Source organism: Tiliqua scincoides, chromosome 11, assembly GCF_035046505.1.
Source record: "Tiliqua scincoides isolate rTilSci1 chromosome 11, rTilSci1.hap2, whole genome shotgun sequence".
In the NCBI taxonomy this organism is placed as follows: Eukaryota; Metazoa; Chordata; class Lepidosauria; order Squamata; family Scincidae; genus Tiliqua; species Tiliqua scincoides.
The window spans coordinates 6,885,593-6,903,108 of NC_089831.1; the positions used below are offsets into that span (position 1 = coordinate 6,885,593).

A 17,516-nucleotide genomic window follows, 5' to 3' on the forward strand; every position below is an offset into this window, starting at 1 on the left:
CTGAGCTCCATTTTTTGCCCCCATCCCTCTTCGGTTCTTTTTGGTGCGGCACGAACACCAGTTGCTCGGCCACTAGCTGGCCTCAACAGCCAATGCAGAATCAGAGAAATGTGTAGCAAGTCTGACCCTTCCATGGATGAGGCCAACGCTTGACTCTCTCCCTCTGCCACCGACTTGCACCAAGGTCCTTGGTCCAGTCACTCTCCCTAGGAGACCAAACAAATGCTAAAGGCAGAAGTCTCCCAATAGATGATGATGATTTTACCAGCCAAAAGATGGTGGTAATCTTGAGCTTGGAAGTTTGGGGGGGGGGGGAGTGTGATGCTTAACTCTTTCCCTTCTGGCTCAGAGTGGGCCCTGCTCAACTCCTCATCCATGCAAGAGCTCCACCAAGGGTCCGGTTTTGAGGAAGGCCAAAGAGGAAAGGCTAAGCACCCCCTTCTCCACCATGCTATTTCTCTGCAGAAACTTGCATTCTCCAACAGCTCTTTTGGCTAAATAAAGCAATAGTATGGTGGGGGAGGGGGGATTACATGCAACTGTGCAAATGCTGTAGCTTGGCCCAATGCTTCAAAAACTCCAGCAGTGGTACGGAGCACACTCCTCCCCCTTCCTGCCCCTGAAGGTGGTCACCTGAGGACAGGCAGCCTGGGCCATTGCGGGCAAACCGGATTCCTCTGCCAGCTCGGAGGAGCTGCCAGGCAGGGCTGGCCTGGGCGACACAGACAGACAGGGGAGCCAGGCTGGGTATCTCAGTTCAATCCCCACCCACCAGCATTCCAGAGGCCTGCTGGGACCTGTTCGCCCTCCCTCCTCCTCCTGCCACCTTTCTGTATATATTTACAAATAAGCACAGATGTGAAGCAACATCAGGCTACCACACCCTGAACAAGGCGTGTGTGTCGGGGGGGGGGGAAGGATCTCTTTCCCAGATCCTCTTCCTTTCCCTTCCCTTCTAGAAGTCCCAGCCATGATGCCACTCGAGAGCTTCCTGCGCAGATGTTTCAGTGTGGACCACAGTGCCACTGTGCATGTTGAGACACGAGGGTGCGCTGGCTGAGCTTTGAAGGTCTAGCCCTTTACTGGAGGATGGGAGATCCTACCCTCCAGAACAAGGGTGTCAAACATAAGGCCTGCAGGCTGGATGCGGCCCCAGGAAACTCTTTATCTGGTCCTCGGGCTCTCCCAGCACCACCGTCGGCTGCCCTCAGCTGCTGAGCTGTGCTGAGGTGTCACTGCTGAAAGGGCAGCCCGAATGATAACCGGGCTCTCCCACATCAAATATGGTCATGCTTTATGTATTTTCTATGATTTGCAACTGATGAGATCCTAAAGGAGAAAAAAGTGGTCATGACCGGCTTAATGACATCACTCCCAACCTTCGATAGCATCATGAATGCTATTACTCCCAACCTTCGATAGCATCATGAATGCTATTTGGCCCACTGTATGAAAAGAGTTTGACAGCCCTATCCCAGATAGTGTCTGAGTGAGCGGAGAAATCTGCCGGTGCAGGGGAGCAAGGCCTTTAGGGGGCAGAGAGCCCCGGCCGGAGAAATGGGGTACAAAGTGCCTGGGGGAGCAGAATGAAAAGTTCTGGTGAGGAGTTCGGTTCAGGAAGCCGGATCGTTCTATCACACTGGCCAGACCCCCAGTACTTGCTGTGTGTGCAAAGTAAAATGTCCATTTGGGGGTTGGTAGAGGAGGGGATAGAAGGGGATGTGGTCTTCCTATAGAGACAGACCCCAGGGAATCTAGGGTTGACTCTTCCACAACGAGCCCACGGGCAGGAGTCTGCTTCACTTCTCTTGCGAGAAGAGCAAGCCTGCCCCCTAGAAAGTGACCCCAATTCATCTCTCTCTGGATAAGGATCTTATTTACAACAAGCAGAGCAAACATGCAAGAAGAGAGAGGGAGATGGCTGTGGGGTTGGAGTGGCTGAGCGTGGTGATGGAGCCTGCTTCTCCAGCATGGCTCTTACCAGGACGCAGGTTCCCAGCTGGCCGTATTCCTTGTCAAGGACCTTAGGATAGCAGAGCTCTCTCACATACAAGATTTACATGGCCACCCTCCCTCCCTTCTCTTCCCCTCCCCACCCTCTCCGGTCTCTAGCGCCCCACACTGATGTTGCACGTCTTGCAGCTGGGGTCCTTCTTGGCATCAGCGGTCGAAAGGCTCATGAGCTGATGGCCACTGATCTCTCCCAGCACGCCTAGGCTGAGGTCGACTGGCTCCGTGTAGATGACCTCCAGGATGGCGTCTTGAGAGTGGCGGTAGACCAGCTCGCCGTCCTCCATGCAGCAGGTCAGGAATTTATTGGAGGAGATGTCCAACTGGGGCAGGCGCTCCCTGCAGAAGTGGTCTCCGGATGAGCCCTTGGGTGCCACCACAAGGATGACGTAGTGGTAGGCTGTGTACATGCAGTAGAAGTCCGCAAAGTAGAGGTTGGTGTTGGGGCCAAAGAGGCGCTGGGCGGGCACCTGGAAGCGGTAGCGGCCATAAGGCGAGTCCTGGGGGGGCTGGCCTGTGTTGAACTCCGTGTTGCAGCTGAAGAAGATCCCGTGTAACATGCCGCTGGTGGGAGAGCCATGGCTGCCGCTGTTGTCCTTCAGGTATGGCTTCAAGATGTTCCCGCAGTGCATTCTGGTCGAAAGGGAGAGAAAATCAGCTAAGGCAGGAACAAGGCTTAGGATGGATTTAGCCTTCACTAGGCCCAGTGGCATAACTATGGGGGGTGGTTTCTTGTAGGCGCCGCAATATGCCGTGTAATTGGCCTCTCCCACTTGCCATGGGAGCCATTCCGGGCAGCGACGGCAATGCAGTTACCATCACTGCCCAGTATGGCTCCAATGGCGAGTAGTAGGGGCTGGTTACCTGGTGCATTGCGGCACCTGCAATGCTTACTGCACCACCCCCCTGTAGCTACACGACTGACTAGACCAGTGATTTTCAACCTTTTTCGTCTCATGGCACACCAACAAGGTGCTAAAATTGTCAAGGCACACCATCAGTTTTTGGACAATTGACAAGGCATACCTTTCTGTTGGTGGGGGGGGGGCTCATATCCCCAATGATCCTATTAATAAATGACCCTCCACCAAACTCCCGCAGCACACCTGGGAACCATTTGCGACACACCAGTGTGCCATGGCACAGTGGTTGAAAATGGCTGGACTAGACCCTAGATGGAGACGAAGGAGTTCTGACAGAATGTGGTTGCTGGGAGGCAGGAGAAGCCAACTCATGCCAGGAGCATATGGCGGAGGGGGCGACCCAAAACCTCCAAGCTCCTGAGACAGGGAGCCAAATGCCCAATTACCTAGTAGTGCACCAGCTACTGCCCTTCCCCCTACTTCCTGGATTGAAAAAGGAGGAAGGAAACAGAGTGAAAAAAAGAAGTATGGAGGAAAGGATGTTCTAGCCCACTACTCTGCTGAACTCCATACTTCTTCCTCCACTCTTCCCTTCTTCCTTTTCCAATCCAGGAGCAGAGAGGAAGACTGGCGGAAGGAGGAGGTGAGTGGAAGGAGAGCCCTCCACTAATCCACCATCTAGGTAATTATTTAGTCTCATGGGTAGGGCAGCCATGGCCCTCTTTATATTTTAGCACCACCACTCAGTCCTCCTAGAAGCCTCTTCCTGTACTTGGAATACCCTTTACAGAGAAGGGACAGGGTTTAATTTTTAGGAGAACCTTCTATGAAACTGACTGAGGATTGGCTCAAGCTCAGATCCCAACCCTCTGAGCCAAATGCTCTGGGGTCCACAGAGCCTGGATCACCTGGGGAGCTCAGTGGTAGAGCACCTGCTTGTATGCAGAAGGCTCAGACTAAAACCATGAACTCTGACTTAGGGCACAATCCTAACCAACTTTCCAGCACTGATTTAGCTGTGCCAATGTGGCAGGCACTGCATGCTGCAGTGGGGAGGCAGTCAAGGGGACCTCCTCAAGGTAAGGGCGTGCTTGTTACCTTACCTTGGGGCTGCATTGCGGCTAGGTCAGTGCTGGAAAGTTGGTTAGGATTGCACCCTTAGATTGTATCTTCATTACAGATGAAATCTGCTTTGAGAGACATGGGGTGCAATCCTAACCAACTTTCCAGCACTGGTATAGCTGTGCCAGTGGGGCATGTGCTGCATCCTGCAGTTGGGGGGCAGTCACAGAGGCCTCCTCAAGGTAAGGCAATGTTTGTTCCCTTACCTCAGAGTTGCATTGCCCTTACCTTGGTGCTGGAAAGTTGGTTAGGATTGAGCCAATGGCCTCTTCCAAAAGAACCCTGGGGACTGTAGTCCAGTATGCGTAAGCTCGTGATTGTCGTGTTAGCAAATTTTCAGCATCTTTTTAGATTGTGAGCCCTTCTGGGACAGGGACCCACTAGTCATTTGATTTTTCTCTGTAAACCGCTTTGTGAACTTTTCGTTGAAAAGCGGTATATAAACACTGATAATAACAATAATATTCTCACTAAACTATAATTCCCAGGATTCTTTGGAGCACGGCTTGATTGTTCAAATGGGACAAAAGTCCACTGCATTGTGCAGACGCGCCCTCTTAGTTTGTGACATTCCATCTTCCAGGTCTCCTGGCCTCAGTGCTGAACTAGCAGAGAGATACAGAAGCTAACGGTCCTGGGTTCAACTGCAAGCTTCGGAAGAATGGTCCACTTTATGGTTAGAACTGGGGAAATATAGAGTGTCTCTAAAAAAATGCACACACATTTAATGAGCTCTAATTCATACATGTTTTATTGTGAACGACCTGCAACATTCAAACATCTAAGGCAGGGGTCTCCAAACCCTGGCCCAGGGGCCAGATGTGGCCTGCGGTGAGCTTCTATCCAGCCCGCAGCCAGCCTCTGATCTTCTGAGGGCCTCTGGCCCAGCTGACCAAACACAACTGGAGTTCTGCTTGTGGGGTGGGGGAATGGGGGTCCGTTTAAGTGTGTGCTTTGGGCGGTTAGTGTTTGGAGAACACATTTGAGCCCATTTATTCATTCATCTGAGTTCCATCTCCAATGTATTTATTTAAATTTTATATTTAATTTTTTTTCCCAGTCCTCAACATTGTGCCAGATGTTTGGATGCGGCTCTTCGGCTGAAAAGTTTAGAGACCCCTGATCTAAGGGAAGCCATTGCTCCATCCCAGCACACACGATGGTGAATGTCTGCAGACCCCTGTAGTCGATCATGTCAGCAGTGTATAGATGCCAACGGGGAACATTTTGAGCACTTGGTCTGATTCACTGATTGAGTGATTGGGAAAACAAACCGCTTCTGTGTACACCCTATAAGTATATGTGTGAATTGCACTATAAGAACCTGACACTCTAAAGTGTGTGCTCATTTTCTTGAGATGCCCTGTGTTTCTTAACCCTAGGCCTGGAAAGGGGAGGGGGGGGTGCCTTGTGATCAAAGCAAAAGAGTACTGCTCTCTGTTCTGACCTCTAGTAAGGAGTTTGAAGCAAATTTCCCTTCAAGGATAAAATAAAGCAAAGATGAAGAACAGGAACTATGTGTGCAGCCACTAGTACCCAGTGCTCTTTGAGGTTTTCCCCCCTCATCTTTCTAAGTGTGCCAAGACCAGGTGAGAAGGGGTGCCGTGCTGGGGAAGCCTCATAGCAGCAAGTAGGCAAATGGAAGCCCCTGGACCAGTGCTTTTCAATGTTTTCCTTCTCATTACATACTGACCTCTCTGGTCTTCTCTATGATCTTGTCTTGTGATGTCACTTCTGGCTTTTGGCAGATTCTTCCGGGTTTTGCAGCTCTGTTTCTAGGGCAACTGTCTGTAGTAAAGAATTGCCTGTTCCTCTTCTTCTGCCAGCAGAACCGTCACTACAGACAGTTGCCCTAAAAACAAAGCTGTAGAATCTGGAAGAAATTTTTTAAGTGTTTTTCAGCTACTGTGCTCCAAACTCCTGCGGCACACCTGTGCATTTTTCAGGGCACACCAGTGTGCCATGCTTGGCACACTGGTTTCAAATAACTGCCCTGGACTGGTTCCGGCCGTCTGAGTGATGTCCCCATCCTGCAACTGCCAGAGTGAGAACTGACCAGCGGCATTTGCGATCATGAGACTGAGAGCAGTGGGTAACGAGGCACGAAGTTTCCAACCTCCATAAACTGTCTTGGCCATCAGGAACCCAGCGTCCTCACCTGGCATGCTGGAAGTATTCCTTGGTGTGATTCCGATAGAAGACAGAGAACCGGAGCATCCTTCCTGCAATGAGTTCGGCTTTCTCCTGCAGCTGGGCCAAGTGCTCTTTAGCATAGTCTGCAGAGGGTGAGTAAGTGGGGGGGGGGTGTTTTTAGTGGTGCTCTCCCCCTTTGCCAGCCAGCCAGCCAACCTTCCCACCCCACCCCTCTTTTCTCACCGCACCTGCTTTTCATCCCTTCCCCTCTTTGCCTCCAGCCACTTTTCCCTCCCTGTCACCTCCTGCTCTGGGCGGGGTGGAATGGCACTCCCTTCACCTCCTACACAACAACTCTTGCTCCATCTTGAAATCTGAATTTACGGCTTTTCAGCACCCCTAACCCTGCTCCGGTTCCCATCAGCCGAGCCCTGCCACGGCCGGCCCAAACAAGTGGGGTGCGTGCGCGCTTCATTCTCCCTCTCCTTCACTTTGGAAAGCCCATTCTCTTTCCTTTCTGCCAGTGTTGCTACAGGGGGGCAGCATGGGAAGCACTGCAGGTGCCCCCTCCCACTTGGAGCCATTCGAGGCTCCATCAATTTGGAAAGAAAGCAGGAAAAACGGGAAAGGAGGAAACGAGGAGTGGGTTGTGCACCATCCACTCTAGGCCGCCAGTCTCTTCTACTCTGTCCCTCTTCATTTTCATATTCAGGAAGCAGCAGCAGCAGGAATGGCAGAGGCTGATGAGATCTATTCTCTACCTACCCATCTGCTGCCTGCCTCCTTATTGGGCCTCAGGGAGGTGTGAGCCCTGGCTGTTTGTGCCTGAGGTTGACTGCTGTACACTCACCGCCTGTGCAGAATTCCACGGTCTCGCTCCATCCGGACACCAGGTACTCCCCATCGCTCTGCTTCACTGCCGTCTGCACTGCCACGCTGTACTCAGTCCTGGGGCTCAGGAACCAGTGGCCTCTCACAGTCATGGGCAGCGCAACTGCCTTGGCTACTAGCTTGGTAGGGACATCCTGCTCAAAGAGAAGAGTTAAGCCACGTTGGTGTCAGGAATCGGACTTGATTTGGGGTCCTGAGGTTTTCTTGAGCAGTCTGGACATCACCACCCCGGTTAGTCGAGGGAAGGGGCAGTGGAGAGTCCAAGCACAGCAATGCTTCCTTCTCCAGCTCCACGTTGGCTGGGGGTGGACATGCGGCACTGTCCCTTCCTTATAAAATGCCATGTGCTTAGCCCTTCCATCTGCGCAGCTGGAGAGGACTTTGGGTTCCCACCCATGTGCATGGCTCAGTCTGTTGAACCTTCCCGTCATCCTGTGTAAGCTAAGACAGCATCCCGGAATGCATCACCATTCCCCAGCAGACAGGGTTGTAGCATGGGGAAACTTGTCCTCTGTTCCCAGCCACCTCTTTTGAAAACACTTGATCTCGATGCAGAGACCCATCCTTTCTGAGAGCATCCCAGTCAGATGGACGGCACAACCTTGTACACGAACCTACCTGCCTATAGGTACATGTTTGGAAACTGGAAGGCAGCGCAGGATGCGGAGCCAACCTTTTAATTGGGATCCACAGAACCCATATCGTGCCAGCAGTAGCGTAGCTACAGAAGGGTGGCACGGTATGTACTGCAGGCACCGCCACGTACCACGTAAGTGCCCCCCCCACCATTGGAGCCATTCTAGGCAGCGGATTGCAAAATGCAGGACATTGGTGGCACACCTAGACGGGGTCCACTGGTCCAAGTGGCACTGTTCCAGGTTCCACCATCTCTAGCGGTGAAGCAGCTCCCAGAGACAGGGCCTTCTCTGTGGCTCCACCCAGACTACGGAGCACCTCAATTCCAAGTTTCCTTATTTATTATTCCAAAGAATAGCCTCTGCTATATATGCTTAGGTGCCAACAACAACATATTCGCCCACACTTTTGGCGGTGTCTCGTTTTTAAAATAATTCCATTTTAATTATATGAATTCCATCTGTTGCCTAATGGAGCTCCAGCCTTTGTCATTACTGCACTTTATTAATTCTGCTTTAATGTATTGGCTCTTAGCAGCCTTGGGGGACCAATTTCTGACAGACAGGCAAGATAGAGATGTTTTCAGTAACAAATAAATAAGCTTGCAAGGGAACACCAGGGACCTTGGCAAACCATGTGAAAATCACCATTAAAGAGCTTTTCCAGTAATCTTGCAGGAAACCTTGTACTGAGCTGCCGGCCCTTGTTCTGTAGCGCAGAACGACTGGGATTAATTCGCGGCAAAATTCAGTCGAAAGAGTTTCTTTCCAAGATTGGCTCAAGGCCTCCCAGCTAACAGTGCTACTCCTACACCTGTTCCTGGGAACTGAAGAGGAAGAGGGGAACAGGGCAGAAGAGGGAATGTGGAGGACAGCAGAGTGGTGGGCTAGAGTGTCTTCTCCATATTGACTCTTCTGCTCCATTCCTCTCTTCCTCTTGGATCCAAAGGACAGGAAGAGGCTGGAGACGGGTGGGTAGGTGGATTTAGGCACCCTGTGGACACCTTCCAGTAATCCACTGCCTCGGGGATTGGCAGGGACAACCTGACAGAGGACACTGTCCCCCTAAATTAGCTGGGAGGCCTATTGCCATCTTACTTTATGCAGACAATGCAGTTATTCTTTCTAGAACACCTATTGGCCTTAAAAGAGCTCTGAACTCTCTGAATGTGTATTGCAAGGAAAATCAACTGGTGATAAATTATAGTAAAACTAAGATCTTGGCCTTCTCTAGGAAACCAAAAATTCAGTGCTGGAAGATCGATGGCCATAAAATAGAGCAGGTGTCCCACTTTAAATATCTGGGTGTGGTATTCCATACCAATGGTTCTAGGAAAGCGCATGGAGAATATGTAGCGTTAAGCGGTCAGCAAACCTCTTCTGCTATTCTCCAATTTATGCGAAGTAAAGGAGCCCAGTATCTGCCAGCAGCCTTTAAATTGTTTGAGGCAAAGGTGATGGCCCAATTATTGTATGGAGCGCAGTTGGGACCTTTTCCCAACATCACGATAATGGAGCGTGTCCAGTCTAAGTTTATTAGGGCCGCCTTTAGTGTATCCAGTACTGTCCTGAACACTCTTTTAAGTCTGGAATCAGGTCTGATTAGGATAGAGGCCTGTGTCTGGTTAGCCATTTGCTCTTACTGGTTAAGACTGCAGCTATACCCATTAGGGATTGCTCCCCTAATCCTCCCAAGATGAGTATAAATCTAGGTGGATTAAAGGGCTGGAACGAAAACTGTCCTGTCTGGGATTCTCCATGCCATTTTTGTTTGACATGGGACTGGCTCAGGTGGGAGTTAGGATTAAGCAATGGATCTTTGACATAGAACATCAGGAAGACCTTAATCATGTCAGAAAGTTTTGTATCAAGGAGGAGCTCAGATAATATAGCTGCCCCAGCTCCCTACCTTTTCCAGTTAGAAATCCCAAGCCACAGAAAGGTGTTTACATTGGGGCGGTGTGATAGTTTGCCCTCAGCTGTAGTGGAAGGACGCTTTCAGAAGGTCCCATTTCTGGACCGACTGTGTCCTTGTGGGGCAAACCAACCAGAAACCACCAGTTATGTTTTGCAAGATTGCATTTTTTATAAGGATATATGGTTATCCCTTATCTCCCCATCATTAGAAGAGCTCACCAAATGCCCAGGTCAAGATTACAGTCATTCTCTTCTATCAGATGCAAATCCAGAGATAACGAGGAGGGTGACTAAATTTTTAGCTGCTGCAGTTAGCATCAGGAGGAAGAGAGTGGATTGTGGCCTTTCAGGTTGCTCATAGAGGAGTATTTATATTCTGAATTAGTTTTTAATTCAATAAGGACTAGAAGACTTTCAGAAGTACCTTCCTCTGTTACTGTACTCCGTTCAATCCACAATAACTAGACCAAATTTAGTCTCATCTAGACTTAGGTCTATTAATTGTTAGTATTTTAGTTAGTCTATTAATTTAGTTTAGTGTATTAATTGTTAGTATTTTATGTTATGGGCAGGAGGTCTGGTCTAGAGGGTAGAGCTTCCGTTAGCCCGAAGATAACATCAGAAGGTCGCCAGTTCGAGGACACCGGCAGCTCCCTGAACGGCTGAGAATGGCGAGACCTTGAAGCAGCTGACAAGCCGAGCGATTCCACCTGCTCTTGGTGTGAGCAAGAGGCAATTTGGCTGCCCTCCATGTGAGAGATGGAGCTGCTTGTCAGCCTGCGTGGGAGGCCAGAAGTGAGACCAAACCAGGAAGATCCATTCTGAAATGTTGTTGGTTCTTGAAAGAGAGAACCTCTATGATTGTAAAAATCCCCTTGAGGGATTTAGAAACGCCTGCCTGTGTAAACCGCCTTGAATAAAATCAGAGGAGTAATCCGATGACCAGAAAGGCGGTATATCCACTACTTGCTGTTTCACGTCTGTGATGCAGCAGTGGCAGCGAAGGAAAGGCTGTTAAGGTTAAGTGCCTATGTTAGGATGTTCAGTTGTATACTATGAATGTATTGTTATTTTTATGCTGGTCAGTAACCATAATAAAACTGAACTGAACAGAGGACATTGTTTGACACTGCTCCAGGTCTGACCCTGCCACCTCTGCTGCAGTGAACTTTACCAAAAAAAAGCACCTTATCGTGCACAGTTTTGTGAGTAGAAAGTGGGTCATCCGTTTTCTTATTGCGCAGCAAGGCAAAGTTTTTGCAAACCAGGAAGTGCAGGATTTCTGGTTTTATTAAAGGGACCACACAAGTGAAGGAGCACCTTCATTCCCAAGATCTCTTTAAATAAAACTGGAAGTCCAGCACTTCCTGGTTTGCAAAAACTACACCTTGCTGCACGGTAAGAAAACGGGTGACCTGCTCATTTTTAGCGGGTGGGAAACAGATCAAGGCAGCTCATGCCTGCAACAGGCTGGAGAAAAGTGGTAGCAGGCTCAGGGTGAAGGGCACCCAGAATCCGCCACCCCCTCACCCTTCACCCTGCCATTGGCCACATGGATGAACTTACTTTTCCCCTTCTCACTGCACTGCTTGTGCAGAATCCATTTACACCTCCTCCACACAGCCATTAAAACAATCTCAATGGTTTCACTCACAGTGCATTAGAGTTAAGCAAATTATTCCAAAGTGCATCAAACAGCATTGTGTGACTATTTTATTTGATTGCCAATTCACTGTCAACAGTGGCTCTATTCGACTCTGCTGAAAGGAACCCTCATTTCGAAGACGTGACAAAGAACAAGAGCTTTGACAGGTGAGTGGGCGACTCCAACGGACTGGGAAAAGGAGGGATCCCAATCCTTTATCCGTCAAGCACATATCTATGTCTCTAACAGGTATAACGAGTAGCATGTATTGTTCAAAGCAGACCTGAATGCAAGGCTTCTAACAGGAAAGGATAGCGACTTCCCTCACAGTTCTGTGGGGTCCCAGAATCCGCATAGAGTAGTGGTTCTCAAACTGTGGGACCATGGCCCACCAGTGGGTCACGGCCCAACTTTTTGTGGTTCGAGAAACTGACAGGGTCGATTAGACTATGTGCATCAAGGGTTAAACAACCTGCTATTTGAGGGAAGCACTGCTGTCCAGTCACCATTACAGCCACAGAGCTTGAGCAGTGGCGTAGCTAGAGGGGGTGCAAAGCACTAAGTTTCGCAGGGAGCCTCACCGTGGTGTGCTAGTGGTCCCAAGCGGCAGTAGGAGCGAAATGGTGGTGTACACCAGAATGGCTCCAAAGGGGAGGGGGAAGGGCTGCTTGAACACCACAGTGAGGCTCCCTGCAAAACTTAGTGCTTTGCACCCCTCTAGCTACGCCGCTGCTGCCGCCTGCGCACTGCCATCTATGCCTGGAATTGCTCTGACGGCTAGTGAGAGGGGCCTCTTATACAGGGCATTGTGGCACCTGCAGTACTTGCCATACCCCCCTCTGGCTACACTACTGCTTAAAAGCAAGCTGAAACAGAAGCTGCTCTCATCGAAGCGCTCCCCTGTGCATAATGCGTATGTGTATCAATAAGGAGATATTGTAAATATGCTGTAAGTCTCACCTCGCAAGAAAACCCACCCTGTAGAAAATGGCAATGAACCTTCTATTTCTGCCAGAAAACGCTGAACCCCAAAACCCTACACAGATTTGCAAGCTGGCTCTACAAACGCAGTTAAAGAAATCTCGGTTGATCAACCCTGCAAGTTTTGATCCACTGGTTAATCAATTACATTGGCATGGCACAGAATTCGTAGAGGAATGAAGCAATAACTCTGCATGAAAAAAAGAACATGTTTAGGTGATGCATGCCCATTGCATAGCTGGGATCGTTGGAGAAGAGGCATCCCCTGCCGTGTCGGGAGAGGGAGGGGAAGACTGCCTCATCTGAGATGCGGTTTTGCCAATTGCGGCTTCTGCAAAAACTTGTCTTTAAAAATGATTTTTAAAGAATCAGTGCCCAATCAGGGCAGCTTTTTTCATCACTCAAATGATAATTGTTTGGGGGCCATTTGCAGCCCTCAGTGATCCTCAATCTGGCCCCTGGGGAGCCCCCAGTCTCCAATGAGCCTCTGGCCCTCCAGAGACTTGCTGGAGATGGGGCTAGTCCAACAGGACTACTCTCAGCGCGAGGGCCAACTATTTGAGCTCGCACACGGCCTCCACTGGAGCCAGCCGTCCTCCACTGCTTGCTGTTTCACATCCTTTAAGTGACAACAAAGGAAAGGCCAGCCTTGCTTGCACAAGGTCTTTTATCTATCACAAGTTCTTCATTCATCCATACAAGCTCCATCTCTAATATATTCATTGATGTACAGTTATTCAAATTTGAAATGTAAATTAATTCTTTTCTCCCAGCTCCCAACACAGTGTCATAGAGATGATGTGGCCCTCCTGCAAAAAAGTTTGGACACCCCTGGTTCGTTTGGATTAATTGATTCAACACTGCAACATTACATAGAACATATGCTTACAAGGTGATGTAAAAGGACACATTTTGTCAAGGCTTCCAAACCCTTGGAGTGCAACCTCTCAGCCTCCGTGTTGGAGTCTTCGTGTTTGCAGCTCTTGTACAGCTACTGTCCCATGCGATGGAAACAGGGAGAGCGCAGCAATTGTCCTTCGTCAACTGCTGTCTGTCGGCCGGCTTTTACTTACTAAGTGAAAGTACAGGGAATTGTGGCGTTCACTAACACCCTGCTCTGTCACGGCAGAGCAATGCAACATTTATTGCCATTTAGCCATTTAGTTATTTGATTTTTCTCTGTAAACCGCTTTGTGAACGTCCAGTTGAAAAGCGGTATATAAATACTGTTAGTTAGTTAGTTAGTTAGTTAGTTAGTTAGTTAGTTAGTTAGTTAGTTAGTTAGTTAGTTAGTTAGTTAGTTATTGCTACCAGTAATGGTGGATGAATAAAGCAGTACTATTTCTGCATCACTTACTGGTACTATTTCCTGTTGTTGTTATTGTTTTTATATTGTTATAATACTGTTATTATTATATTATATCAGTGTGAGTTGTGCTTCTACAACCTTAGAAATAAATGCAAAGAGGAGGGAGGGGAGGGGAAAGGAGGAGAGTGAAGGCAGGACTAAACAAGCCCTTAAGGTAGGCTGGAGAGACACTCCTACAGATGCCACTATTATCATATGTTTGGTTGTTACAGAGTGCGGGGCTTTCTCTGTCGTGGCACCCCATATGTCCCTGATATTAGGTTATCCCTCTCTCTCCATGTGCTTTGGTGGGCTTAAAAACCACCAAAACCTCCATGTGCTTTGGTGGGCTTTTTCTTTCTGCTGCTTCCTGTTATTTGGGTCAACCCGTTCTCTGACTGGCCTCTTGTTTCACTCTTTGTTTTTTTAATATATTGTTTTGCTTTTTCATGTATTTTTAACTTTCTTTTTAAAAAATTTTTTCCTGTAAGCTGCCTTGAATGCCTCCAAAATGGATGGGGCAGGAGCAGGAACCTTCCATGCCCAGGTGGACGGAGCATTGCCGCCTGCCCTGGGTGCAATGGGCTCAAAATGGCCCCCCTGGAAGCAGTTAGCAGTGACATCATCACATCAGCAGCGCCTTGGTGCCATGCTTTGCACAGAGCACCATTGACTCTGGGCTCTCTGCTGCAGGTTGTTCTGGTGAGCTGAGGGGGGGCGCGAGGGGGTGGACCCCCCCCCAACGTTTTGCATTGGGCCCTGCAGCTCTTAAGGTCAGCCCTACCACCTAGTTGAAGACCACAGATCTGGAGCACTAAGAGTCAACGGTGAGACAGCAACAAACTATGCTGAAGGCAGCAGAGAGGTCAAAGGGGGGGGGCAGCTTACAGTTTGGCAATAAGGAGATCACTTGAGTTTTTTTGTGACAGCAGTTTCTGTGGAGTGTGAGGGGAGACAGAAGCCAGACTGGAGGGGATCCAGAACAGAGCTGGATGGGGAAAAGGTTGAGACCCAATCCAGGAGCTTGGAGGCTAAAGGGTGGAAGGACGACTGTATGGTGACTGGAGAGAGGGGACTGGCCAAGGGATGGCTGGGGATTGGGGGGCAAAACATTCATTCAGAAAGTGGGGCACATGCATCTTAAGTTGAAGGTGAGGCAACTGGAGAAGGCCTCATTCTCACTGCACTAAACCTGGGTCTGGGCTGTTCTACTTTTGGCTGCAGATGAGAATTCACAAGACTGAGGGCCCAATCCTATCCAATTTTCCAGTGCCGGTGCAGCTGTGCCAATGGGGCATGCACTGCATCTTGTGGTGGGACAGCAGTCACAGAGGCCTCCTTAAGGAGTGGGAACATTTGTTCCCTTATGTTAGGGTTGCATTGGGTGCTGGAAAATCAGATAGGATTGGGCCCTGAATCCTCCTCCATACAGTAAAAAAAAGCCCTTGCACATAGAAAACTAGCACATCAGGCAGAAGGTTTCGACTAGCTTTTTCTCACACCTGTTGGCCTTGGACCTCAGTAAGAACAAGACTTCAAGTGTGGCAAGAGACACTGATGAAGTGGTGGAAACAGTCAAGCGAGCAAGGAGAGAGCTTGCGGAACCTCTGCTATTATTCAGCGATAGCATCGCCCTCATCAACAGGCCCCGCTGCAATGCGCTGTGTGTTTCTGTGGCAACCGTGAATGCCAAAGAGTCGGGAGGCAGGCAAAGAGGGGCGGGAAGAAAAACCTCCTCACCAAGGGAGGAGGAAGAAAAAATAATGTTAAACATTAAATAGCATTGCCATGGCAACCAACCCTGTTAAACAGCACCCAAAATTAGTGATTCCATCTCAGAGGGAGAAAGATGTGAGCAATTCACGACTCTCCTGCCTCTCTGAAGGAGACACTTTTTAATGTTCTGTGCCCAAAACTGCTTTGTTGTTGTGAAGAAGACACTTCCAAAAATTGCCTTTTATAGCAACCCCCCACCACCACCACTGTTATTTTAACGGCAGCAGAGGTGCATAGAGCCTGAAGGGCACCTGCCCAGGCACTATGCCAGGGCAGGTCCAAGGGAGGAGCCATGGGTGCATGCCCACCCCAAACTCTCTACCAGCAGGGAAGGGCAGCCGCTGGGCTGGGGAGCAAAATCAGGCACCAAGGGAACACCCCCTGGGAGGTGCCAACAAGATTGGCTGGAATGGGAGGCCAGGTCTACCCAGCCAGTAGACCTGGGCTCCAAGGCCAGAATGGGAGCCAGGTCTACCCAGCTGGTAGACCTGGGCTCCACAGCCAAGCAGGAGTCCAGGTTTACCCACCTGGTAGACCTGGGCTGCAAGGCATGGCGGGAGCCCAGGTCTCTCTAGCCCAGTAGACCTGGGCTCCAAGACCAGGCAGGAGCCCAGAACTACCTAGCCGGTGGACCTGGGCTCCAAGTCCAGATGGGAGCCCAGGTCTATCCACCCAGCAAACCTTGGCCATGGAGGCCATCAAGTTCAACCCAGAGCCCAAGTCTCCCTGCCTGGTTGACCTGGGCTCTGTAATTGGTAGTGCTAATGGTCCCCCCAAACACAAACACTGGATCTGCCCCTGTGCCAGGGGGGCACAACACATAGGGCAGTCACTTCCAGGTTCTCCCTGGAGGAGGAGGCACTGGTGACTTTGCACCTCTTTGCAGCATTGTGTGGCCTCTGCAGGAGGGGTGCGAAGCCGTCACCCAGAAGTGACATCATGGCATCACAGTCCCGAGTGCTGGGACCTCTAGTTACACCTCTGAACAGGAGATAAACCTGTTCTTTCCCAGAATGCATTGCTGTGCTGGTCTCCTTTATACATGAAGTTAGCATGCCAAAGATTTGACCTTTCAGGAGGATTCAGGGGTGGACTGAGGTGTTCCCATTTTCCCTTACAACAGGGATCAGGTTATATGTGCTAAGGAGATGGGCTGGGCTTAGAAGTTCTAGAGCTGGAGGGAAGGGCAAATATTTTCATTCTCCGGATGCTACAGGGGTGGCCAGTGAGAACAAGCAATACTAGAGGTTACACCTGAAAGTGCAGTTTGGAGTTTTATAGAATTTTTTCAGCACTCTATGTAGATTGTTTCTTACGCACACTGGCATTCCATGGATGTGATCCACATTAATAACATAAGAAAAGCCCTGCTGGATCAGGCCAAAGGTCCATCTAGTCCAGCTTCCTGATCTCACAGTGGCCCACCAGATGCCTCTGGAAGCACACAAACCACTAGAGATGCTATAGGGGTGACTGCATCCTGTTGCCAGTCCCTTGAACCTGGCATGTCAGAGTTAACCCACTTCTAAAACCAGGAGGCTGTATATACCCATCACGACTTGTAAACTGTCATGATTTCAATCCATTTCCTCCATCAAACTGTCCAATCCCCTTTTAAAGGCATCTAAGCAAGGTGCTAACACCACATTCCACATTGTGGCAAGGAGTTGCACAAATTAATTACACACTGGATGAAGGCTGCAAATCTGTACTAGTTCGGTACCAGTTTAACTGTTATCCTTTTCCCCAAAGGACCTGAAAGTTATAGCCTGGTGACGGTGTAGGGAATTTTATCATCAAAGATCTTGGCTCTCCCTGCAGAAATAAAATTCCCAGGAATTCTTGTAAAGAGGAAATGACTACTAAGCTCGTCTTTAGGACACAAACGCTTAAGGTCTTCCAAGAAAGAAATCTGGGTATTGCCAGATACATTTGGATGTGCCGTAACATATCACTTGTAGTAGTGATGGGGCCAGCCAAATACCTTCTGATGCCTGAGACCGTGTGCCAAATTCTGCATCCCCACCATATCTAGTGATGTGTGAGACTCCCTGGATTGGAAGAGTTAGACAGGGTCAGAGAGGAAGAGGAAATGTGTAGGAGAGGAAAGTGGCAGGCCAGAGTGTCTCTGAAGTTGGAGGTACTCTAGCCCACCATTCTCCTTCATATTTTCAATCTAGAAAGGGGAAGAGGAG

At 49.5% G+C, this 17,516-nt stretch overlaps 1 protein-coding gene across 1 annotated transcript in view; it reads right to left on the reverse strand.

Moving 5' to 3' along the window:
* Nucleotides 1–2,108: 2,108 nt before the first annotated feature.
* Nucleotides 2,109–17,516, reverse strand: part of PHYHIP (phytanoyl-CoA 2-hydroxylase interacting protein) — a 55,110-nt gene continuing 39,702 nt past the window's right edge. The window contains exons 3-5 of the mRNA XM_066639593.1: nt 6,979–7,153; nt 6,154–6,271; nt 2,109–2,643 (exon numbers count right to left, since the gene is read on the reverse strand). Of these exons, the coding sequence (XP_066495690.1) occupies nt 2,109–2,643; nt 6,154–6,271; nt 6,979–7,153 (828 nt within the window). The remainder of the gene's footprint in view (nt 2,644–6,153; nt 6,272–6,978; nt 7,154–17,516) is intronic.